Below are 25,676 nucleotides of genomic sequence, written 5' to 3' on the forward strand. Positions count from 1 at the left end.
ATCACGACTGGGATCTGTACAGGAAACAGCCTTCATCCCCCATGCTGTGGAGACCTCCATAAAAAAAAATGAATTAGTACAGCTTGAGAGTTGGATAACATTGTTAGTCCGTTGTAAGGGGATGCTCATTAAGTGGGATTGTAGGGGGCCCCACGTTATTGGGGAGCCGGTAACGGTGCCACACTTGGGGGCCACTGTGAGTGAGCGGTATGGGCCAATGCAGTGGTAGTTTGATGCCACGGTGCTGTGAGGGCCCTGTGTTGGCGCCTGGCCCTGCTTAGTTGGGCTCCACCCCGCATGCCACAGTCTTCGTATTAATTTTATAGGTGGGGGGGGGGGGGGGGGGGCTGCAGAATGCCAGCATTGTAACGTGTGTTCCATGGTTGGTTCAGCGCAATTTACTATTGACTTTCTCAGCAGGATTGTTCGCATTTCAGCCGGGCAACTTAATGTTGCTCCCCGCTAGAAAAATGAAGCAGGATCCTTTTAAAATATGTTATGATATTTTTTTTGGTATTTTTTTATGACGCTTGTAAAATTCATAAACAAAGGGCTCCTTCAAAAAAAAAAGGCCCCCGCGTAGCGCCGGGCTTTAATTGCAAGAATCCCCGAGCACCATGGGTAATGTGTATCACCTGCGCACCGCTATGCGCTTAATGGGCGAGCCGCTACCTGAGTTTGCTGGGTGCGCGTGTTTTATTACGGCGCGGTATTTAGGCGCGCGATATAAATATAAATCAAGCGCCCGGCATTTTTCCACCTCGCCTCAGAGGCCCCCGTTGAAAACTTTTTCGGGCCCGTTTTTATTTATTTTCCCCTCGCGCTCCTCGGCGTGGCACAAACGATGCTTTATTGAGCGCCCTAACAAAAAACAGCATTTAGCCGCGGCGGCGCGCGACCGTGCTGGGCGCCTGCACGTGGGTGGGGAGTGTGCTGGGTGGAGCGGCTGTTTTGGGATCGGCGAGGAGGGGAGGGGGCATCTCTGGACTTTGGAGGCGCCGAGGAAAGTGGCAGCGGCGGTGTTGGTGGCGGCGGCGGGGGGATTGCGTGGGGAGGACGCATGCCGAGTGGGCGGAGGCGAACGAGCGAGCGAGGAGCAGTAGGAGGGCGTGCTCCCACGATGGGGCTCGTGGCGGTGGCGGCCTGTATGAAATTATCCACGGGGAGGTAACGGACGGGAGTTTTTTGGGAGCCTGCCGCCGAGCCTGCCGTGGACACGTGGTGGCCGAGGTGGTTTGGGTTTCCAGCGCACCGCCCTCTCGCCGGCGCCGGCACGGACTCGCTTCATTGCGGAGGAGTCGAAGACTTTGCTCGCTTGCTCGTCGAGGAGCACTGGATGAGAAGGTCTCCCTCGCGCCGTGACTGAGAAGGGAAACAATTCCGTATAAAATCAGACAGCGCTTTGACTCTCCAGACCTGGTACCGTTTCACCCCTGCCGTGGAGGGGAGAACGCGGTGCCGGCGCGTGGCTTGCAGTACACGGGGAACGCGCTTCGCTCTTCGGAGCGATCTGCATGACAGACCGGACTCCACTGCTAATCTACACGAAGGTAGGCACTTAATGGTCTGCCTAGTTCTCAATTCTAAAGTGTATTCGTAAATAGTATAACTTGCCTGCGGCATCGCCTTACAGAACTGCTTCCTCTTTGGTTCTTTCGGTAAAGTCACGTAGATAGAAAACGTATAGATTACGACGCTTCGATCGCAACACGAGCAATCGTCATCAGGTGAGACAAACACAGCAGGAGGACTGCTGAGGCAGGGGAAAGAGCTGCTGCTGCAACAAGAGGTTATATAGGCTTGAGGTGACTTTACCGAAAGAACCAAAGAGTATGGATTCCTGCAGTCACGAAAGCTTCAAATCAAGATAGAACTGTTATATAACGGTCAAATGGTATAGATTTCTTTGAATATGTAATTGTTCCTTGGGTTGGAGTGATGGCGCAATGGTTTGTGTACTGCACAATGAATCCGGTGACCTAAGTTCAATTACCAGCCACGAATAATTTCTGTGATGAGTGAAATCAGAAACCGTTACTGAGCTTTCTTCATCAGCCATCACTGAGGAGGGTGGTGAAGTATGGTCAAACAACTCCCATGACGGTCACATCGTGGGCAGGCCTTCGGCCAGCCAGCAGTAGATTGCCAAAAAGGCTGTAAATATTAATTAATCATGGTTATTTTTCCTCTCACCTCTGTTAGTGCCATATGCCATTGGTCAGTCCTTGATTGTTCGGTGTGATCGATATCCACGGTGAGATGCATCTGGGACGCGTTAGAGAAGCAGCGACAGTCGAGCGCTTGTTCCGCTGGTGGCTCCATGTTCCTCTCAACCCCTGGGTCCATCTCGCCCGTATCTTATGCGGCGATCGGACATAAGGCTTCTGGCCCATGTAGTCACACATCTAGGATGTCCGACATGACTTGTTCCTGTCTGCTGCAGGAGTCGCCTTGAGTTATATGAGGCTCTGCCCTCGCCCCCGTGCGCCCCGTGCGAGTGGGACTGCTTGATGCTAGCCGAGCAGCCGTCTTCACCAGTTGGTGAAACGATGTAAATGCAGCAGCGAGCGTGGATGGCAGGCGCTTGGTATCCCACGAAAAGTTCATTGAGTGGCAAAGTTATGGCGTGATGGAGAACGCACTACACTACCGACATCAACAGGAGTCTATCTACTACGGAGCACACACACGCAACACACATCTGATTTTGCTTCAATTGGCAAAAACATTCCACAGCATGAGACCGTTATCCCAAGGATGCAGCCCTGGGTCCAAGAGACAAAGCAGGTCTTTGGTTTATGTGTTATGGGCTCTTTCGTGACGGTACACAACACATTCACATATTATTACATAAAGTGATCAACAAGGCATCTTATTTTGAGCAAATGTGCATTCTTTGCTTTTACGTGATTTATTGACCCGACCACTGGTACAGTTTGGAGTATTTCAGAGCGGCATGCTATGGCTATGACAATTAGTCTTTACAGTCAGTCTTTCTTGCGTAATAAGGTCAGTGTCCCCAAACTCAAACGAGCATTGGGCAGTACTGCCCTCGTGTTCACCGTAAATTCCTGAGCCAGTGTTGGAAATTCCACATTCTTCTCACACGAAGCAGATTCTCTACAATGCAATCACCGTGATAGTTAGCACAAGGCGATAATCAATTTGATCAACCGTGGATGGACAATGGATGGGTTGAGTCATCACACGTCCGAGATTTGACCTTATGACCCTGCGAATTTGAGGCGGGCACGCTGCCACGGTGCCACCCGGCTGGGAGCAAATTAACTTTTATATTTATACATCGTGCGTTTGAATGCCCCCCCCCCACCACCAACGACCAGGAAGGGCAGGGGGGCTACTGGCCAAGTGGTAGGAGCTGGCCAGGGGGTCTGTGGTCGTCCGTGCCCGCAGGGTATTATTAGGGGAATGGCGCATGACCCTGCGTAGCTTCGGCCTTACCCCCCTCACTGAGGCCATGCCTCTCAGCTGTGCCGACTGCCAACACGTTTGATGAATAGCAACAAGAATGGCTTTTACCTTAATGCCGCGTCCGGTACACACGCAAGGTAATGCACACTCATCAGACTGGCTTGTCGTGAATTGTAATGCATTCACGAAATGCGTAGAGTTTTACTCTCCCCTATAGGTGGTGCTAAAAAGCGATCTGATTTACCATTGCTCTCGAAAATACTTTGTAATCCAAGAGTCGGAAAGGCAAATTGTTCTCACATTGAAATGAATGCGGGGCCACGTGCATATATTTTTGCAATCCCAAGTGATTGGTGAGGAGTCAACATTCCCCATGGCAAGTCAGTTTTGCCATCGTCGCAGCCACACCACGTGGCGCTAATTTTACCTGCCTTGGAATGATGATGATGAATATGAGGTTGACGACGAGTCTCAGTTGATCTTGGCAGTTATTTGATCTTGCACATAGGAACGGGGGATTTCTCTTCCAAAATAACCCGAGTCTTGGCTATTGACACAAAAGTGAATACTGATGTCCGTACTAGAAATTTAATCGGCGAGTGGCTTCTGAGCAGTGCCTTTGGATTGTCTCCAAGAGTAAAATGCTCTTCTGTTGCAATAAATCACACAACGGCAGTAAAACCCGCACATTGCACGCAGCAATTCAATCTGCATATGTGGGAAACAGACGGGGAACGCAGGTACGGGCAGAAAGCATTAATCTTTCAACCATTCCTCATCGTCTCCTCCGGCTCTAAATGAGCCCGAAAACCAAACTGTGAGACCATTTGTTTTTCAAATCGGTAAATCGCTTCGCTGGCGTACGTGCCTCTCACGAGGATGTTTTTTTTTCCGGGACCATGACGAGCAGATGTCACTTGACGAGGGCTAATTTAGAGTGGGGCTTGCGAAAAGCAGCCGCCAACGCGGGGCAACGCCGTAGTCACGCTCCGCCGTCATTGGCCTCGCGTTCCAGCAGTGCGACCGATGTCCATGGGGGTGAGGGTGAGTTGAAAGCGAGGTTGGAGGGGCTGGAGGGGGGTGGGTGGAGGGGGGGCAGTGCCGGCAAACAGCTGACATCGGGGGCGATGACACGCGCCTGTCGCTTGCTCTCCCTCTCTCTGTCTCGCTGCTGACACGTCGGCCATGGGACCAACGAACTGGTTGACTTCGCTGGCACTTGAGAAAAACAAAAGTCGCTCACTCTGCCCGTGGCGGAATGCACGAGGGAGCCGGGATGTCCTGAAAACCAGTGGCAGCTCAACAAGAGGGGCCGTGGTCTGCCGAGTTGCAGTTTTTGGGAAGTGTGCTCTGGTAAATGATTTTTTTGGGGGGCTGGGAGGGCCAAGGTCAATGAGCTTTTGCCATAGCGAATGTCTTGAGGTTTATGAGCCTGGATCAGCACCTTCACACCCTCACTATCCCCCCCCCCCACCTGGCCTTTGAGCCGTTAACATTTCTAAAACCCTTCTCCACCAGCAAATCACCCTGGGAGGTGATCGCATAATTTTCTCACATTTATAATCATGCCAAGTCACTGCCGGGACTGTAGCCTCTCCATGCGCCTGACGGTTCGCCGACCGGTTCTCAACTCTCGCCTACGGAACGTGCGAGCAAAGTTTTGCTCTCCCCAAATTCACCGCACGAGGCTCCACTGCCACCGCCGCCGTGAGCCAGTGGTGCTCGGCGGAGGAGCGGGAGGAATGTGGCGCGAGGGAGCCTCGCGTCCCCGGCCGCGTTGTTTTGCGTTCTGCGCAGCCGGAGCTGTCAGGGATGACAAACGAGGCTCGGGCCTCTCGGCCCCTGATCGCGCCGCGACTCCCGGCCGTTGCCGCGTCGCGCATCTGCAACGCATTTCTCTGAGCGGCTGAGGACGGAGCAGGCTTCGGCGTGCCGGTCCGGTTCCTGAAAAGGACTGAAAAACGCAGCTCCCCCGTCTTGCCCGTCCAGTGGTGGGGCGGAGGTGGGCGTCCGGAATTTGCTGCCGTGCCGAATAAATGCATTCCGAGTAGAAGGACTCTCTGTGTGCGCGTGTGTTTGTGTGTGTCCTCAGCCCGTTAGGCTTTCACAAAAACGAGCATTGACTTCGACGGGGTAATTGGTGTCACAAGATGTGCGTGTCGGAGCATCGGGACTCGTGATTTTCGGCAGCCGGGGTTACGTGTAGACGCGGGGAGGGTGGCCATGCCCGCTGGATTCCATTCGGCTTGTGCCAGCACGTGCCCTAAATGGAGATGAGACTGCGTGCTCCCTGGCAGCACTCGCCACTTGTTTTAAATATCGCCATCACGTCAATCACATGCATCGGCGACGGAGGCACAATAATACACTCGCTTGTCTGTTTTGTGCAGCAGCGGCAGAGACAGAAGCTGCTTATGTACAGTCCACTCACTCACAAAGTGTTTATTTTGTGGATCAGTACATGCACACAACGTTTTGGGATGGAGTAGCGCAGTGGTTAATGCAATGCGCGATGAATCCCGTGACCTGAGTTTCATTCCAGGCTGTGGAAAACGTCGATGGCCAGTGATATCCGAGCTGGTTTTGTGCCCCACCACCTTCACTAACCCACACTGACCAAAACCGCGTGGATAAGGCTTTATCCAGCAGTGAATTGGCTAAGGCTCTAAATAATTTAACACATGATTTGTTAATATTCAATCACCAGAGATCTATCTTTTTATAGCCCTATGACCTGGCAGGCCTAGTTTGTTACCAAGCCGCTGTGATGAGTGGCACAGCACATGGAGAGGTGGCTTGACCAGGATCACATGCGCCTGGCCACCTTTTGTCTCTCGACGGCTGATGATTATGATATGAGATCACCCATTTTAGGCTGAGTAGGCCGAGGGAGGAATCAGGTCAGATCCCATATATCCACGCATTGATGTGGCATTAAATGCACACAGTGCAATGTAATTCGCGCATTAGTGAGCGATTCTTTCTCGTACCACACAACTTTGTAAGTGCTCCTGTGCGCAGTTGTATGTGTGCTTGTGAAATAATTTTCCTGAACAGAAAGGACATATTAAAAGTATTCAATGTGTGGTCTGAATAGATGCTTGCTAACAGAAATTGCCCAAACACTCTATAAGGTTGTATGGGAATCTTTTGTGTTTTTTTTTTGCATGTGGATATTTACACGTCTGTGTCTTTGTCTGTTTTTCTATTTCAATTGCTCATTTGCCGAGCGCTTAGAGCCATAAAAAATACGCGGTAGAATCGATCGGATTTGGAAAAATTCCGGTGCAAATGCTTCCAAATTCGATGTGGAAGTTCTGCATCTCGATTAACCCCTAACCTGTGTGCAGATGGAAGCCATCATAAGCTCCATCGTGGACTCCGGGCTCGCCCCCCTGGCACCCACATCCCTCCTTTCCCGTCTGACGTCAGCCGCTCGGCATGAAAAATGTTGGCTCCTCGCAACCGGTGCAGCACAGAGAGAAAAAAAACACGCCAAACCCTTCTGCTGAAACATTTATTCTGGCCTCATGCACGCAATGCAAGGGTGCGTCATCAACTTTATTATTGTGAACCCTTTTTTAAAAAAAGTGCCTTGTAGCAATTGCTAGTGTGCCGTGTAGTAGTTGCAAGTGTGCGCGTTGAAGCCGGTTTCGGTTTTATCTTACAGCTGAAATTTTAGCTTTCGTGCCTAGCGTATGAATCCGCACGGCTTGATTTTTTAAGCCCCGTTAGATTTTTGCCCCCTTTTTCCAGCGGTGCGTGCGTGTGTCGTGGGAAATGAGGCCTGGGGTGACGTTGCGTCGGTGTCGTTTACGATCGTGCGTAAAACAAGTGCGCTCTCCCACTTGCCCACCCACCTCCCACCGAGCCTGAGGCAGCGTCTGCGTTGCATTAAGGTGCCTTACTGTGGAATGCTTGAGGCTTAGACATCTCAACTGAATCCTCAGGGCACATTAATTTGGCTCTCTGAGCCCAAGGCATTTATATTGAATGGTACTAATCTTAAGGGATAGCTCAGTTGGGCTCTATGAGCACCAGGCATTTGTGTCAAATTCCATGAGGTGGCCTTGGGTTGACCGTGTCAGCTTTAGGTATTTTCTCTGAGTCATCAAAACCTGAAGGGTGTCTTCGCTTAGATTTTGTGGCATTAGATATTTTTTTAACATTTCTATTTCGTTGTTGACTTCTACCTCATTTTCAATTAAGTTTGTGCTATCTGTGTCATGAGACAAAGGAATGTCTATGCCGAACTTTTACAGAGCCGAGCATTGTCTTGTTTGAGAACGATCCGCAGATGGTGATAACACAGAACCACTTCTGAGATCTTGTCATGTGAACTTGTACCCATAAGCCCTGCTGATTGGTCATCTGGCAGTCAACCAAACGTTTTATTGTCAGAGTTGAAACTTTTTTTCAACTCAAGTGAAAACAAAATGTAACGTGATGGCCTTTTGTGCAGTTATTGGTGATCAAGCTGAGAACATCAACTCAGTATACTTGAGAATATGGTTTATTCCTACGAATACAGATTCAAACCCAGGTTTCAGTGATACCAGCTCTGTCCCCTGAGCCATATGGTTACCTCTAATTAGACATTCTTAGGAAGCCCTCATAACGTTCTGCGATTCAAACACTTTGCATTTTGCCCCAAAATTTACTGGAAGAGGGATTCCTGGTTAAGCTCAAGTGACAGCAGGATTGCCATCTCTGCCTATGAGACTTATGGTCAGACAATACAACTGAGTAGCTGAGTGGGCTAATACTGTGTCAAAGTAATGACCTGGCACTTCTTAGAATTTGAGTCCTAATCCGGATTTCAGCGAACTGATGGTCTCAGACTGCTTATCAGGAGGCTGTACACAAAATCGCGTACAATTTATTTTGGCTTATTCAGCTCTTGAGTGGAGTATTACGCATTTTGGGTTAACGAGTCTTGATGCCACGGGGCATAAAAGGTGAGTCCCGAGAGTGGATAGAGAGGCTTGTTTCGGTGATTTCAAAACGAGCCTGATGACATTATCTTCCGGGGCTGTTCTGTTACGCGTGGTGGTGAAATGCTCGCTGTGAGAGTTGTGAATGGAAATGTGTTCATTGAGAGATGTGAATCCAATGAAACTTCTGGAATAAAATTGTGAAAATATATTTTTAAACCTGCAACAGTTTTTTGTATAACTCATAATTGCCAGCCCGACGCTGGCAAGCACAATAATTTGTGTTAATTGATGATTCGACGCATCGTTGCATCTTGATTAACCAGCAATTTCCACTCTGAGGAGGAATATTATGGCTTATAAAGGTATCTCAAAATATACCCGTATGCACATGTTCTGCCATTTTTGTCAATCCACGACTGGATGAGGGCCTCCCATACCATGCGTGTCACGACAGTTATTTGACCAAACCTCACCACATTGGCCAGTGGGGTTGTTGAAGGCGGGGAGCATAGACACGAGAACATAGAAGTACATAACAATGGATTTTGCTGCACTGCTGCTGTAATGCCCTCGAAGTAGCACGATCCTTCAGTAGCCGTATGATAACCCGCCATGAACACTGGTTTCCTACCCAAGCACTAACAAGACTAAAGCCTGCTTCGCTTTCAGAGTTCTTGACGAGATCAGGTGCATTCCGGGTGTATTTGTCACGGGCCCATGCTCTGAACATGACGGTGCATTAATACAAGAAATGGTATGCGGCACTTCATCAGCGTCTCAAGCCAATGTGTTTGAGCTCTGGCTGCAGTTCCGCTGGGGGGAGGGAGCCTGTCCTTGCGTTATGGTGTGTCTCGCGCCCCAGACTCGTTTGATTTAGGTCACACGGCGGCATGGTGAAATTGCTGACTCGTTTTTTTTTTCAAATGCTTGCACCCGCACGCTCGCGTGCGGACTGGCGATGTGTCACAGAACGTAGGAAATTCCTGGTCGTGAGGAGAGTCTGGGCCGGCAGGCGGAAGGGAGGGAGGGAGGGTGGGAGCCGCGCTTCGTGATTGAGACATTATCGACCGCTTTGAGGAGCGGTAGAAATTTCGTACAACTCGAGGCGTTGCTTCATTTCAGGCTCAATCCCTGGGCAGAGATGTCAATGGGACTGATCCTGCCGCAGTGCAGGGGCCAAATAGGATGTTGAAATAAAATTAACAGGTCACACATAAGTCGACACAAATCTTTGATCATGCTAGGACTCTTCGCATGGATTGTGCTTAGGGGCCGTCCATTAATGACGTCACGCACCTAGGGGGGGCGGGGGGAGTCAGACATTTGTGACGATGTGTGACGAGGAGGGGGGGGGGAGAAATGTGACGTCACATCAAAATGCGCAACTTGAAATAAATATAGGCAACACGTTCTACTTAATTAAATAGACTTTCTAATAAATGTTTTCTCCTACAACATCAGAGTGCAGCGCCACATTAAATACGCACTACAATGACAATAGTTTAAAGCGATTTGAAGTATGTTTTATTTGGGGGGGGGGGCAGAGCTTTGTGACGTCATATTTGAGGGGGGGTCTGACTTTTTGTGATGCCGTGTGACGAGGGGGGAGGTCAAAAATCGTCCAAAATCGCGTGACGTCATTTATGGACGGCCCCTTAGAACCACTTGAAAGACAACATGTGACCGAGTCCTCGAAACATAGAAATGCATTGTTGCCCAGTCAAAAAGATTACTCAGAGTACCCGATTAGCTCCGCTAAATTCCTTTCAGTGATGGATAAATATCGTTTGTGGGCTGTTTCGAAGTAGTAGGCCTCGTGGCCATGGGTCGTATGAAATGACGTGGCCACAGGAATAGGTTTAGGGTTGCAACTATGAGTCACAAAAAATCCAGACATATCATAGGCACGAGTATCTCACAATGCTAGAAGAGGGGATAACCACATGCAAATGCATCGTCTTAAGTGGTGTATTTTTTGCCAGTAACACAAACCGTGACTTTTAACGTCCCGGGTAGACTTAGAGATTTCACAGGATGGCTTCGTAAAGTTTTAAGTTGATTTGATTTGTTACACGGATGGCCCCGTTTAGCCAGTTGCCCGGTTATTTTGTGCGTTAGCACAGCTACTAAAAAAACATCAATAATGCAGGGAACAAATATTACACAGCTAACAATTAATCACAACTAATATCCTTGGAAAACCAGGACAGGTGGTAACTCTCGTTGTAGGTTCCCCACTCCCAGCGCTTGTGCGTGCTCACCACCAAACACTGCATTCTGCTGCTAGACTCTGCACTTCTTTCGGGTGCCCATAGGACCGGCTCTGGAGTGAAGGCAGCGCGCGGCTGCGATGCGTGGCGCTGAGCCAGTTCAAGATGGATAGCGAGGCACAGGGCCCTCCAAGAGCCCTCCGCTGGATGCGTTTGTATGCCGTGGCGCACATGGTAACAAGCACCCAAGTGCAGATGTAGCATGAAAATGTCACGGCCACCCCTGTACAGGAATTGGAACATTCCAGTACATCCATCGTGTGTGCATGAGCTGCTTTTGGCCGTGGACTGTTCCATGTGTAATAACAAGGGGCGATGTGGAGTGTGAGATGCCTACCGGTTGCGGGGGCCTGTTTGCCTGTTTTTCTGTATCTTAATACCGGATCCTGCCCCAAAAATGATTTTCTTCTGAGACTCGTTAATTTCAATTTAATAGCCGCAGCAGCTGCGCGGGGAAATAAAGCAGAGCCGTCCACGTTTTTGCGCTTAAGAACGACCGGAGCCAAATTGCGCTGCTGCTCCTCCAGGCTGCTGCTGCTGCCCCTCCAGGCTGCTGCTGCTGCGCCTCCAGGCTGCTGCTGCTCCTCCAGGCTGCTGCTACAGGCTGCTGCTGCCCCTCCAGGCTGCTGCTGCTCCTCCAGGCTGCTGCTGCTCCTCCAGGCTGCTGCTGCTCCTCCAGGCTGCTGCTGCTACAGGCTGCTACTGCTGCCCCTCCAGGCTGCTGTTGCTGCTCCTCCAGGCTGCTGTTGCTGCTGCCCCAGGCGTGGTTTGCTGTGGCCTCGGCCGTCGCCGCCGCTGGGTGCTCGTGTCGTGCATTGTTGCGCGGCCGCACTCCGCAGGCAAGGTGCTCCGTGCATTCGCGGCGTGTCTGTTATAGCGACACGCTGCCATCGCTCGCCAATTCACAGCCCCCTCCCCCATTATGAATCCATTGCTGGATGAAAGGCCTCCCCGTGCTGTGTCGGGCGAGGGGATTATATCGTCATGATTTACCATGGTCATCAAAATTGAGCAAAATTATATGGTGATCCTGCATTGCCAGTCTTGGACAAGCACAATTAACAAAAACACGTGCTATGAATTAGAGCCATTGCCTGAAACGTAACCTGTTAAATATATATTTTTTTATTTTAAGGCCGCAGTGTTAATGGAGAATGTAATGAGTTTTTTTTTGTTAATTGTACTTGGGTGGTCAGGGCTGGTGAAACAGCAGCAAGGAGCGGAGGGCAGCTTTGTTGAGATATCGCTTGGAAAGGAATCAAACTCAGGCCACTAGGTCAGTAGCCCAAAGCCCTAACCATTGCACCTCCATTCCCCCATTTATGTATACATCACTTAAACTAAAAATGTTGTTACTTTAATTAATTTGAAATAAACATTGCAGTGAGAATGTTATATAATATTAACCTCAATTAACAGGTTAATATGATAAAATCTAGAATATTTGGTAGTATCACATATGAAAGGGCAAAAATTCTGGTGACACAACAGCGTACTATTACACTTTCAAATTATGTCACTAGGTCTTTAACTTTGCTTTCCAGTAGACATTCACACATGAACAGTCATACACGCATGACTGTCATATGTGCATGAATGTACATGTGACCGTACACACCTGTGACCAAATCGGCAGGAATGTGCCTGACCCCGTGAGATATTGGAAACCTAAGCAAGTGCGGCACGTGGCCCTGGGCAGGCAACCGCCGTCATGCATGTAGACACGCGTGTGCAAAAAAAAAAAGGTGGGAGCGTTAAAAAAAAATGCCACCGGCCAACGAAAAGCGGTGAAATGCGCCAAGTCTCCGCTGCCTCAACCGCAGCGCCGAGAGGCGGCCGCCTCCAACGCTAAAAGGCGACCACGGAGTGGGGGCGGCGAGACATCAACAACGTCTCGCTTTTCCAGACACCAGACATTGACAACAAAAAAAAGCCAACCAGAGAAGAACCATCACTCGCCTCCCAACCCCCACCCACCTTCAGCAAAGGAGAACGAGAGACGGCAAGGAATGAAAAAAAAACGAATGCGGAGGAGGGAAGAACGGAGAAATGAAAACTCCACGTGTTGTTTGGCTGTGGGTTTGGCTTTTGCCGGTCGTGAGAGACGGCAGAAAGGGCCCATCGTTCGAAAACAATTCCTGCCGCTTGGCTCTCTCGCCCACGGGGCCGTGACTCTCCCCACGCAGCGCCGTGCGGTGAAGGTGAAATTAATAACGCAGCAGATTGCGAGTGCGTGCAAGCTCGGAGTCTGCTGATGGAGATCGGTGTCTTTGAAGACGCGGGACCTCCTTCAAAGACACGATCGTTCATTTGCCGTCGTTATCCTGAGCTTAGCTGAAACCACCTGGCTCAAGTGCCAGCCTGTAAAAGTTAGCGATAAGCTGACGCTGAATTATTACAGCGAAGAGAACGTATAACATAAAGAGATAGCGTGGAAGAAAAACTTTTGGAAGCGATTAGATAGAGGGATGACTTTGTGTTGTTGAACAAAAACAAATCACAAAATTACCAACACATTTTGAACGAATGCAATTATTTGCGTTGAGAGGGCGATCGGAATCCTGGGCATTGTGGGTACTGCACAAGAGCTTTAATTGGCCCCAACTTCGCAACGACTCTCTTAAAGCTTATTTAACATTTTTGATCGACCTTGTTTTGAGTTAGTTTAAGAATGTTTCGAGAAAAACATCACAAATGAAAAGCAAAACCAAAGCATGGAGGAAATCTCACTGTTCCTTTTCCAGGGGTCCTCTCTCTGTCTCGTCTGTGCTCAGTGATGATACAAGGTCCAGCATCCGTACCACGCTTTGCCCAAACGGGCAAGTCCTACGTGTAATACACTCACCATCCACGTACGCGCAGTAGTCGCTCATTAAAGCAACGAGCGTGGCTTTGCTGTGCGGCGTCTGTCACGAGTGAGGTAATGGTCCACGTACCAGATGTCCACGCAGGCAGCAGTGGCAAAAAAAAATCCTAAAAAAAACCCAGCTCACACGTGCGTCACACCGGCCTGCGCTCACATGACGGATTTTTTTAAGTTTCATTTTTTTCAATTTTTTTTTTGTTCAGACCAGAGCTCCGCTCTCTTCTCCAACTCCAGATATTCAAACCCTGCCTCCCACTCACTCCCCAGAAACATTTTTACTCTCTCTCTCTCTGCCTGCTCACTCTCCTTCTGCTGCCAAAGGCTGATACCCAAATGCATTTCAGATGCACGATTCTATCAAGCACAGGCCCTTTATTTAACCAGCTGGGAGGCACGCAGAGGGTTGTCAACTGCTTTAAAATATATATTTCTCCAGGGGGATTGTGGCTACATGGAGACAGTTTGTTCATTTTTTGTGTTTTAGTTCGTTGGGTCGTCCTCAGTGAGGGCAGCTGCCTTGACGCGGTGAAGAATAACCCCGAGAGCTTTGACGCCCCGATACCGCGTAGAGGCACCTCTACGCCAGTCGCATGCTCGGCAAGAGGCGAGACTACACGTGCTCCCTTCAAACCTGCACTGACCAGCGTGTTGAAGTACGGTCGTACAACCCTCACGTTCGACATGCCTATGCAACAGGCTAGTCACGAGACTGTGTGGAATGGCGATGGCTTGAGGAGGCCTTCGCCTAACAATCAATTGAGGATGGTCGATGATTATTTAGTTTATAATAAGGGTTTTCCCCCTTTTTTCTGGCAACAAAAATGAAACCTTTTTACAAGGATTCATGTCTGCATTAACCACAATATCTGCAGTCAAAATGCAAACAAAAAACATACTATGATAATATATGATGCATTGTCCTTGAAACTGATTGGGCCACACCAAGGGACGGCTTTCTTCACCCCGAGCCCTCATTACTTTGATAGTGCATTGTCTTTGAGCTGTGTGACGCCTTTTGGCGTCATCTGGTCGAGCACCAATTGGGTCGAGGCTCAAAAGAAAGCCGTCCCTTGGTGTGGACCAATCAGTTTCAAGGACAATGCATCATATATTATCATAGTAGGTTTTTTTGTTTGCATTTTGACTGCAGGTATTGTGGTTAATGCAGACATGAATCCTTGTAAAAAGGTTTCAGTTTTGTTGCCAGAAAAAAGGGGAAAACCCCTATTATTACATTTTGGTACTGGCAAAGGAGGTCTTTAGTATTTAAAATATACGATGTATATTTCAATACCTGCATCCAAGTACTCTGCTCTTGCACATAACATTACTGAATTCTCAAAGTAGCGTTCGATCAGATTGGTTACACCCGCAGAACTTTAACTGCATGGCAGTGAGAACCCAACCATCGACGCCCACGTGGAGGGCCTCGGGGGCGAGCGTGCCACGACCGTTTGGCCACGCGGCCACCCGTGCACCGTACCATGATTCAACTCCCGCGATTGTCCCCCAGCGCTCCTCTCTGGGCCTCGCCACTCATCCACCGCCCCCCCCCCCTCTCCACATCCCCTCTCTTTAACCCCACCCCCCTAGCACTGCCCCACGCACATCTGGGATTGATGAGCCTTTCTGGATGGGAGTTTTTGGTTTTTATGCCTAGGGCCCCCACAGTGTTCCCCCGCGAGGCCACTCGCCCCTGCATTCTCCTCTTCCGCCGATGTTTTCCCACACTCCTCATCCCGCATCGGCGCTCCGCTTCATTCCGGTCGGCAACTGCACCCCCCCCCCCACTTCCATCCCCCTTCTACCCGCCCCCCCCCCTTGTGAGTACCGCTGATGTGTTCCCGGACACAGGCGGACACAGGGAATTTGGACAAACAAAATGAGAAAGAGGAAAAAACGGCGACAAGCATTTATTTTTTTGGCAATACCGAGTCTCTAATGCCTTTTGCGGTGCTAAGGATTTTGGGAGAGAGTGTTGTTGTTTGCTCGTGCAACGGATTGACCTGCCAAACGAAAGGAAATAAATTTTCTTTGCGGTGCTGGAAAACATTCAATATGGGGGCGAGTAAAGAGACGAGCACCTGGGTTCTTGGAAATTTTATGTGCAGGGAGCCTCCATGCGCTCAATTCATGCAAACTGTATCCTGTCAAAAAAAAGTAGGGAAATTGGGGCTTTTCGAAGGCATACATTTTGCAATGGCATTTACAAAAGAACCCCAGCGGATGGGAGTCTCGACGTTGGGATTTAGTGTACATATCTCAACGGTCAGGAGATTATTTTTTTGTTGTCTTTTTCGTAAGTGACAACATCAGTGTTGCTATTGAAGTGAGACTGTCCACGGCAGAAGATAAGGTGGTTTATGTGAAAAAATAATATTTTATGTATGGCTCATTGCGTTGTACATGAGTAATACATTACCCAGCCCCTCTTTGGGAAATAATGCAACTGATTTCACGGATTATATTTGGGACAATAAAAAATTTGGCCAAACAGTGTAATACATGTAAATATGCATATGAATATGTGTGCGAAATATAGATTACACATAAATGATATCTTTTAAGGTTTGAGTTTAAAAGTCAATGTATTACAGACGTAAAGCTGTTTACAGAATGGAAAAAAAGAAATGTTAAAGTAATTCTCCACTGCTGCATAAATCAGTTTTCTCACGACTTGTAATACTCATTGTGGCATGTCATCGTAAAACAAAGCTCATATTCAAATGTATTTTTGAAAAATATTTTTGCAACGTTTGCTGCTTTTCCAGTGGCTGTTTCTGTTAAATCTTTTGCAGATGCTCGCTCGCGGATTGCTATAGAGACTCGCACGAGGAGGAGGAGGGAGGGAGGGCAGCTTCTGCCGGCGAGAAGAGGAAGAGGAGAAGGCATCGGTGCGAGCGACCATTGCGATGGCCGCTCACGGCTAAGAGTAGTGAGCAGAGCCGTCCCGTCACTTCCATCAGGCGTGCAGCCCGTGCCATGAGGCCCGGTGACCACATGTTCAGCTCCCACGATGCACCTTGCTGCCGGGGCTACGCGGGCGGGGCGGCGCGCGCCGACCTCGCCAAGGTCGCGGCCATCTTGAGCGGCAGTGATGTTGTTGGGCCCACCAACGGAGCGGAGTTCACGCGGGCGCGCGTCGATACGCCAGCCTCTCGGTCTCGACGCCTTCCCGATGCTGCATGGCCCCTGGATTTCCAAGGCGGCGAGGATTTGCTGAACGACAGAGGCACGGCAGTGGTTTCGGTGGCGTCGGCAGGAGGTGAAGCCCCCACGGGCCCTGGCGGAGAGGCCCCACTCAAGGGCAACTACTGCTCTCTCAGTGCCTCCACAACATCACGGCACAGCGGCCATCCTAGCTGGCAAAAATGTCATGATCAGCCAGACGACGCTGCAATTCCCGTCGACGAGGTGCCAGATTTAGCGGTAAACGCTGACAATGTGGCGGTGACTGCCAACGGGCGGCATGAGCTACACGGTAACCATAGCGGCCCTGACCTCCCAACCGAAGGCGCGGGTTTGATCACAACAGATGATGGACAGGCTTTTGAGTTGATCGCCAAAAGTGCGGCTGGGACGACAAGCCCAGATCCGGAAGAGGAAGGGGACAACGATAGCTGTAGCCTGCCCGTCAGCATGGGTGGAGTCATTCTGCCTTCCATCGACGCTGAGAAGGACCCAGACGTCACAGCTGAATTTGACGTCACCAGTCCGACACCTTCGGCGTGTACAACGGAAACCTCTATTGATTCGGGGGCTCAGGGTGAGGCCAGCGGTGCTTTGCTGCAAACGGATGAGCCAGGCTCGTCCCTGGCACCCAGCGTGAGCCAGCTCTTCTGTTTGGACACTATCCCTGAGGAGGCGAGGAGTGAGGGCTCGGAACGCATTTTCGGCGGGCACCACGAGGCTGGCATGGATGAAGGTGACCACATCGCAGAGGCCCTGAGCCTTGTGGAACTGGGCGATGAGGCCGAGATCGTCCACACGGGTGTGGTGGCGCGCAAGAGGAGGCGCAATGACCGCAGTAAGACGGCGGCCACTCCTCGCCCTCTCGACGACGGCGCCGGCTCCCCCCCAGCTCCCACCAAATCAGATGCCACCGCTAGAAAGGAGAGACCCCTGCCCGACATGACCGGCTACTCTGACGATTTCATGACGGACGCTGCCCTGGCTGGTGCGCATTGTGGGGGTGCCGAATGCCCCGGCGGAATCAAAAGCGCACGGGAATCGGATGTTCTCGGTGGCGGTGGCGGCCCTCGTCTCCCTGCTCAGTCTCCTCCTCCGCCGGCGGCGGTGGTCGTGTGGAGCAGCGGCGATTCGGATGCCGAGAGCAAGACAAACGACCGTGCCCTCCGCATTGTGGAGGAGCCGGTACAGCTGGAACCTGGGCCCAGCGAGCAGCATGCGGCGGCGGTCGCCAGAAGAGCGGTAAGGGTCAGTGGCGGAGCCTCGTGTACGTGGGAGAGTTGCCACTTCGGTGTATCGTGTCCCCTGTTGTTTGTCGCCTTCAGGTACTGCTGAGCTGAAGGTAGCACCGTAACGCGAAAGCCAGTTTTTCATTTTCGTCTGAACGATGTAATTCAATTATGTCGAGACAGGGCTTGTCTGGAGCGAGAGAATTTGGCGGGATAAGCATCGCAGCTGCATTTTAATCAAACTCGGCCGCGGTTTAAGTTTACCCCGCGTTCCCGAAACCAATGAGTTTTGGTAACAATGAGTATTTGCATTGTACAAAGAAAAAAAACACTTTTGGTCATATAAAATGCAAATTATATTGAAAGAATATTTTCTTCTTTTTTTGTCTTTCCCCACTGTTATGACAATCTTGCTGTGGTCACCATGTCATGAGACGAATAATTATTTTAGAATTCTCGCAGAACGGTGTTTAAACCCGTGTTTTAGAGACTTTGCCCGCGGAAGGAGATATCACGGAGCTAGATTTGAGATGGCTTCAGATGATATTGTTTAGTCACACTTGGGGCAGTGGTTGTTACATGGGAGTGAAAATCAAAAAATGCAGTCCTGAGGGCTGGAATTTAGATGTAGTCATTGGTGAACAGACTGAGGCCATCTGTCCACTCGAATTGAGAACCCAATGTAATCACGAGCAGGTTCAATCCAAGTTCAAACATTAGAATCACAGTGGTGCCTTACTCAGCTGTCTTTCCCCTAAACCACCCGGCATGTACGGTATTGCCTTTCCTGATATTGGAAAAAGCCGCTAATTTGCAAGCGCGTGTACATCCGTGCTTAACGGCCGATGGATTTGAAGTGTGGATGCTGTGAAAGTCTTTGGCCTGCCTAAGCGGGAGGCGCGTGGCGAGGAAGCCACCACAGCGTCTGACCGCGCCGTTTCACCACGTCGTCTCACCACGTCGTCTCACCGCGCCGTTTCACCGTGCTGCTCTAAGCACAGAAAAATCCCGGCCATTTCCTGTGGAGGCCAGGGCCGGGGGGGGGTGGGGTGAATGGGCGCCCGTCCATCCCACTTGGAGCCACGGCTCCGTGGTCGCCCGATCGAGGCCCCCACCCCAACGCTACCAGACTCGGCGCCAACTCAGCCAGCGGCCCACGCTCAACCAAGCGGCCTCTCTCTTTCTGTTTGAAGTTTTGGTAATTATCAGCACTTGCTCCCGGAATAATTTATTCGCTTATTTTAAGGTACACATGCATGTTTCTGTAACATTGGTTCAGAGCAGTATGTTTGTTTCGAAACACCAAGTTGAAGAACTGTTCAGTGCACTCATACCCGAGAAGCACAATAATTCACTCTGCATCTCACAAAGTTCTTCACTGCATATCAAAACTCAATGTCATCCTATGACTTGTTACTATTTTCCATTCAACATCATCATAATTGAATGACGTTCGTGAATTTATGTCGAGTATTTAAGTTTTTCACAACCTTTCGTGAGATTCAAATTTTAAACCTTATTTGAAGTCAACTCGGCCCATCATCCCTTTTTTCTGAATAAAATAGGTACCACTTGGCGGGTTGCTGCCATAAGAACGTGGAAATTAGAGCAATGCCTCAGTACCCTCGATGCAGATAAACACTGTCGGAGGTTTTTCGGAGAATGGACTTACTGTCCTTGTATTTTACTCCTTCCAACTAAGGTTAAAGGCATTCATTAATTATATCTCTCCGTTCTTTTGTCTGCAACGTGGGGACGTGACTACTCTTAAAGATGAACCAATTAAAGTTACATTTTAGTTTCATGTTTTGTTGCTATGAGTGATGTAACCCTATATAGAAACTGGGCATATGAATCAAAGGGTCATCGAACACTTGGGGATAAATACCAGCGTGAAAGGAGTAAGCCTTTTCAGCTAGGACCTGGACATTGCACGCTATACGAGTTTAGCCCCATGGTGTCACGTGTGACCTCATCACGTTTTGTGACTCAGAAGGTACCCTTATTATCCCGAATAGCATATCGTAATCTGAGCACAAATGCATGTTGAAAATTTAACATAATCTTAAGCATATGAATATCATTTCTTCCTTGTTAATTTTACGCTTTGAAAAAAAATCTTAAATGTGGTTCATTTTAATCGGCTTGAAGTTATTTTATATAGGTTATATCTTCATATTGCAGCTCCGGTAGTAGGAAATAGATGGGACTCCTGAAAACACAACTTTCTCGTTTTGGGAAAATCTATTAACAGTGCGCGTGAAAAGTCCGTTAGGGCTTTTAAACGGACGTCATTGTTTCGAAAAATTCAATTAAATTGCTGTTGGAATTCTATTCTTCGTCCTAAACTAACAACAAAGTTATTGCAACCATATGTAAAGCTCAATTGGTTAAAGGATTAGATTAATTCCTCGTCCATTTTTTTATTCTGGGAAAAATGTACTTCTAGGATTGTGTGCACTTGGAATGTAATTTCAGACCGGCTGCTTTTTTTTCCAGCAGGAACACTCAGAGAGAGGAAAAAAAAATCTGTGTTCTGAGAGTAAAAGTTGGTAGTGCTGAACTAAAAAAAAATAGTTTGTTTATCTTTTGGTCTTTCCCAGCTTATCAGCGCTGGCTGAGAGAAAGGGGAGGCTTATGTGTGCCTTGGGAGAGAGCAGTTTTGTAGCGGCTGAGTTCGTGTCACGAGGCGAAAACAAGTGCGGAGGAAAACAAATTTGGGGGAAAAAATGCTGACCAAAAATGTCAATTGACCTGGGAATAACCCATTATCTCAATTGATTCATTTGCATTGCGATTTTTTTGTTGTTGCCAATGTTAGCTCAGCGTGTGCGTTAGGGTGACATATATCCTCACTTGGATGGGAATGCAGTGTTGTTTGTGTGAGAAAGACAGCCAGCCACTATTGGGGCTTTTGGGGAAAATTATCTGACCTTTAACCTCCCTGCCGGCGTAGCTAGTGTGTATGGCAGTGTGTGGCCTCTGCGCCCCTGTAGAAGTCCGGGACGGTCGGCCTAGCCTGTGGTCGTTTGAGGCTGAGGGCTACCTCTGCATAAACATTCCTTAGTAAATAAGTCAATAAATGCATGTTAATTAATAGTAAGTCAATAAAGCTGGAATGCTTGCAGGGAGTTTGGTCTGCTGATGGCAGAGATACCCGTGTTAGTCTGGTTGAAATTCACACGAGTATTTGTCCGTGGGAACTTTAGCTACACGACTGAAAACCTGTAATTATAGCCATTGGCGTAGACCAAGTTACACTATCATCATCATCAACATTTGTCGTGTAAAGTCTCGCTTTGTACCATAAAAATGCCAAACTCTGTTCGAAAACGACCCATTATGTACAGAAAGAGTCTTTACCTATAAACATTGGGCATTTCACCATCATAGTTTCAAGAAAACCTGACTGTTAATGATACACCACCGTGTCAAATGTAGCCCAGTTTCCTTGTATGTATTGAACCAATGCGGCTGATAAGATGCACTCCCAGAAGGTCATGTAGCTAATGTTACAATGGGGCTAATGGAATGAATTAAGACAGAACAAGCAAGAAACATTACGAATGAGGGTTAAAATTTGTCTAAAATAATGGATTCTTCAATCGAATTGCAACCCCGAAAAATATAAAAATAACCGATGATACAAACATATATTATATGATGCTTTACAAGACTCTTGGGAAGAATATCGTGGGCAGCACTCACATGCTTGCCTCAATGGCTTGCTCCTGCATACAGTACGAAGGCATCTGTCACATTCTTACTCTTGCAGTTAAGAAATTATATCGGAAGCCATCGGTGTTTGTCTTACAGATAGACTGCTGCCCGTCATAGCAATGTCGCTTAGGGCCTGACATAGATGAGCAATGCACAGCTTATTTGGGTCACCCTGACTTTTCTGTCACATTATAATGGAGACGCAAATAGCCCCAATTGATATTCAGCTGCCAATATGTGCTTCAACTAATCCTGCCCAACTTAAATGCCAGCGATAGCTTCATTCGACACGGTGCAGACCGGCTCTGTGGCTGCGCGCGTGGGTCGAGATATCCATAGAATGCGTCCTCTGGCTGTAATTGTCTGTGTGGTGCGGTCCTCGTGATTTTGCGGTCGTAATTGGGTGGGGTGGTCGGTGCCCGGCGCTGCACTGCCAACCAACCTGGGCCCCGTTCCCAGCCATGTACTTCGGTGGTTACTGGTATGGGTCCGGTTGATGGATTTGATCACAGGGCTGATGATGGGCCAGGTAATAATGGGTCTAGTGATGGGCCTGGTGATGAGCCTGGTGAATGGGCCTGGTGATGGGCCTGGAGTCACACTTGGGTCCAGGGGGATGTTAAACCTGGCTGCAAAAGCCCAACTGTGAGCTGCCTACTGGAATTACCAGCCAAGTAATTTAATCGGACTCTGGCAACTTCAATCATAGTCTCAGCCAGGCCACCCCTACATAGACTTGATAGGCTTTGTGGTCCTTGATACACAAGCAATGGGGATGAAAACGTGGCTGGCTGTGTATGAAAATGTTACATTTAGGCAAAATGAGCAAACAAAACTTCGTGAATGAAAGATAAGAAACAATACAAATAACTAGAACTTGATTCTGCTGGATCTGTCCATGTAGGTAAGCCAGGAAATATTTCTGCACTCAGCAAAGGACATCAAGGACACCTCAAGGTATGGCTGTAGATTCCTGTAACGTACTACTTTCAGTTTACCAGTGAGAAAATTAAACCCTGTGAACAACGCAATAAAAACAAGAAAAATAATCTATTCTTAATCGATTTACAACTACCAAATCATGAAAATCCATTGAATCCTGGAGAGGTGTGTGCGGGAAGCGGTGAATCGTGCCCTGACGGCAGGTGGGCCCTTTCACCGCTCACGATGGCTACGCTGGGCTCTTTGTGGAGAAGCGCGATCTCGGGGTTTCTCAGAAGCGGTTGCAACGGCGTTGGCCGTGGCGGTGTGAGGGAAGGCGTCCTCCTCGCAGGGGCGCCGTGCCTCGCGCCCTCAAGGCAGACAAAGGGGGCTCTTTAGGATTAGAGGAATGTTACTTTCACGAGACTAAATGAACCACCAGCGCCTTGCCCATCCTGCTGCTACTGACACAGGTAGTCAGGAATTTTCTTAAAATAAATATACATAGTTGGAAGAAAAATCATTTTCACTACTTTACTGTAGATTTAAAAATTTTTTATATATACATTTGTTTAGTTTCTTAGTGGAGTGGAGTGGTGGCACCATGGCAAGCACACTGTGTTATAAACCTGGTGGTCTGAGTTTGATTGGGAGTGATATATGAACCAGTCCTGGTTCCTTTTTTTACCAGCCTGTACTGCCTAGCGTGGTGAATTACTGTCAAATGACCACCACAAGTTGACACTATGTGGGGAGGCCTTCATCCTGCAGTGCATTTGCAAATGGCTGTAAATCAACAGAAACAAGCCTCCAAAAATTGTAAATATAACAATAACAAGAACCGTGGAATGAACAATAAATACGAAAAATACAATACGTACAATCACCTAGAAAGGGAGAAGGGGAAAAAGAAGAAAAATGTGAACAATGTACAATGGACGACCAAACCTCCAGACAAAGCATAACTCTATCCCCGTATGCGTGTCACCACCCGCGATCACAAGAAGAGCCAGGATCATCCAATAACCCATCTGGCTCGCGTGTGTGACCACCAACAGACGGCGTAAGGGAAATTTGCCCATTGGAGGAGAGTCATTTAAATCAAACGGTCTTCGAACGGGTCCTTGTCACCGGACCCTCAGGCGGGGTGGGTATGGACTCCCTGGAGGTGCCGGGGACAACTTGAAGATGGCCTAACGGGCGCGACCCCTCCCGGGAAGTAGACGGAAGTCTAGCAAGAGAAGAAGGAGTGAGTGACGGCTGCTCCTTACTCCTCAATCCACCTCCGGTCGGTGCGACCTACGGCTCGAAGGGCGCTATGTGCTGGGATCTTGTGGAAGCAGAATCAGAAATCCCTTGAGGCACAACCTCCGTGGACGCATGTGCCGGGCACACCAGACACACGGCCCCTGGGTAGTGTAGATGAAGGGATTCGCCCGACGGAACAAACGGTTTCAGTCGCGACGGATAAACGAACCAAAGCCGGCGCCCGGACTGGATCCGCACACACTGTGGACTTTTAACCTCTACAACTTCGACCGGGCCATGCCGTGGTTTATACGATTTGGGGGACGTACTCATTGGAACGTGGGGGCAGTGAAGCCAAGCTTTATCACCCGGTGTCCATTTTGTTACCAATTTTCGGAGCCTCACAAGTCGTTCGTTAGCAGCCTGCCGCAAGGCGGAATTCCCTCGGGAAGATTCCCGTGCTTCAGACAACCACGTCAGGTTAAGGTGCATGGGGCTAGGCATCTTTTTGTTGGTTGGCACCGAGCCCAATTAAATCTCAATCGGGGGGGTTCCGCTCCCTGCCGTACATGAGAAAAAAACGGGGAGAACCCGGTAGAAGCGTGTGGGGCCGATCTATAGACAGCGAGAACACCCGGAACGTGCAGGTCCCAGTCAGACTGGGCCTCATTGACCTGCTGACACAACATAGAAGTCAGGGTCCTGTGTAGGCGTTCCACCATTCCATCAGTCTGGGGGTGATAAGGCGAAGTACGAACCTTTTTGGTGCCCAACAGATGGCATACCTCCTTTAATAGTTTGGATGAAAATGTTTTGCCTTGGTTAGTAGGCAGGCGTTCTGGGGCCCCCTTATCTAAGACATAACTTGGAGGAACGCATCCGTGATTGGCCAACGCGAGAGGTACTCCACCCCTACTAAGAAATATTTGTTACCCCGTGGGTTGGTGGGGAATGGTCCAAGGACGTCGAGCGCGATGCGTTCGTTAACTCGGGACACAGAAATGGATTTCAAAGGAGGCCGATCAGTTTTCAGGAGGGGGGTTTCCAGCGGGCGCATTCCGTGCATCCTTTCAAAACATTATAAACGTCTCCTTCCATCCCAGGCCAGAAGAAATCGAGTTTGCGGACACCAAGGTGCATCACTCGTTCATGCACAGCCCATATAACCCTGCCCCGCAGAACGGTGGGCACCACAATGTTATGCCATTGCAATTCACCGTCCCATCATATTAGCAGACCCCTTTTTAGGATCAGAGGGGACAACCCTCATCGGCTCTCCCCACCCGGTACGACGCCTCAGTTTGATCAAGGAGGCATCCTCCGCTTGGAGTCGCCCCCATTCTGAATGGGTGCGGCCGATTGTGTTATCCCAAGTCTCAGCCGTCCCTGTGTATAGGACGTCCACTGAAGCTACTACAGTGGGGGATGGTCCCGCTTCAGCGGGCTTGCACCGCCCAGCACCCGTAAGGAAAATACAGCGGTCACTTGGTGACAGTCGTGACAGTGGATCCGCACTGACATGACGGACACCCTTCCTGTATGATATTTTGAAGGAGTAGTCCTGAAAGACTTCCAGCCATCCGGATGGCTACTCGATCCGCAACGCATACTGGAGAGCCGCATGGTCCGTGCACATCTGAAAAGGTCTGCCATAGAGGTATGGACGGTATTGTTGGGTGAATTAAACAATAGGCAAAATATCTCGGCGCGTCACACAGTAGCGCTGCTCAGCCGGGGACAGCACTCTGCTTCCGTACGCTACCACGCTCTCCACTCCTTCCACCACTTGTGACAAAACTGCGCCAATACCGGTGTTACTGGCGAACGTGTCAAGGACGAAGGGCAAGGAAAAATCAGGCTATCG

The 25,676-nt window shown here is 49.3% G+C and overlaps 1 protein-coding gene across 1 annotated transcript in view; it reads left to right on the forward strand.

The window, feature by feature from the left end:
- Positions 1-1,052: 1,052 nt before the first annotated feature.
- DLC1 (DLC1 Rho GTPase activating protein) overlaps positions 1,053-25,676 on the forward strand; it is a 153,357-nt gene continuing 128,733 nt past the window's right edge. The window contains exons 1-2 of the mRNA XM_032955275.2: positions 1,053-1,550; positions 16,304-17,936. Of these exons, the coding sequence (XP_032811166.2) occupies positions 16,488-17,936 (1,449 nt within the window). The 5' untranslated portion in view covers positions 1,053-1,550; positions 16,304-16,487. The remainder of the gene's footprint in view (positions 1,551-16,303; positions 17,937-25,676) is intronic.

Source organism: Petromyzon marinus, chromosome 16, assembly GCF_048934315.1.
Source record: "Petromyzon marinus isolate PM22_M1 ecotype Great Lakes invasive population chromosome 16, UKy_Petmar_22M1.pri1.0, whole genome shotgun sequence".
Lineage (NCBI taxonomy): Eukaryota > Metazoa > Chordata > Hyperoartia > Petromyzontiformes > Petromyzontidae > Petromyzon > Petromyzon marinus.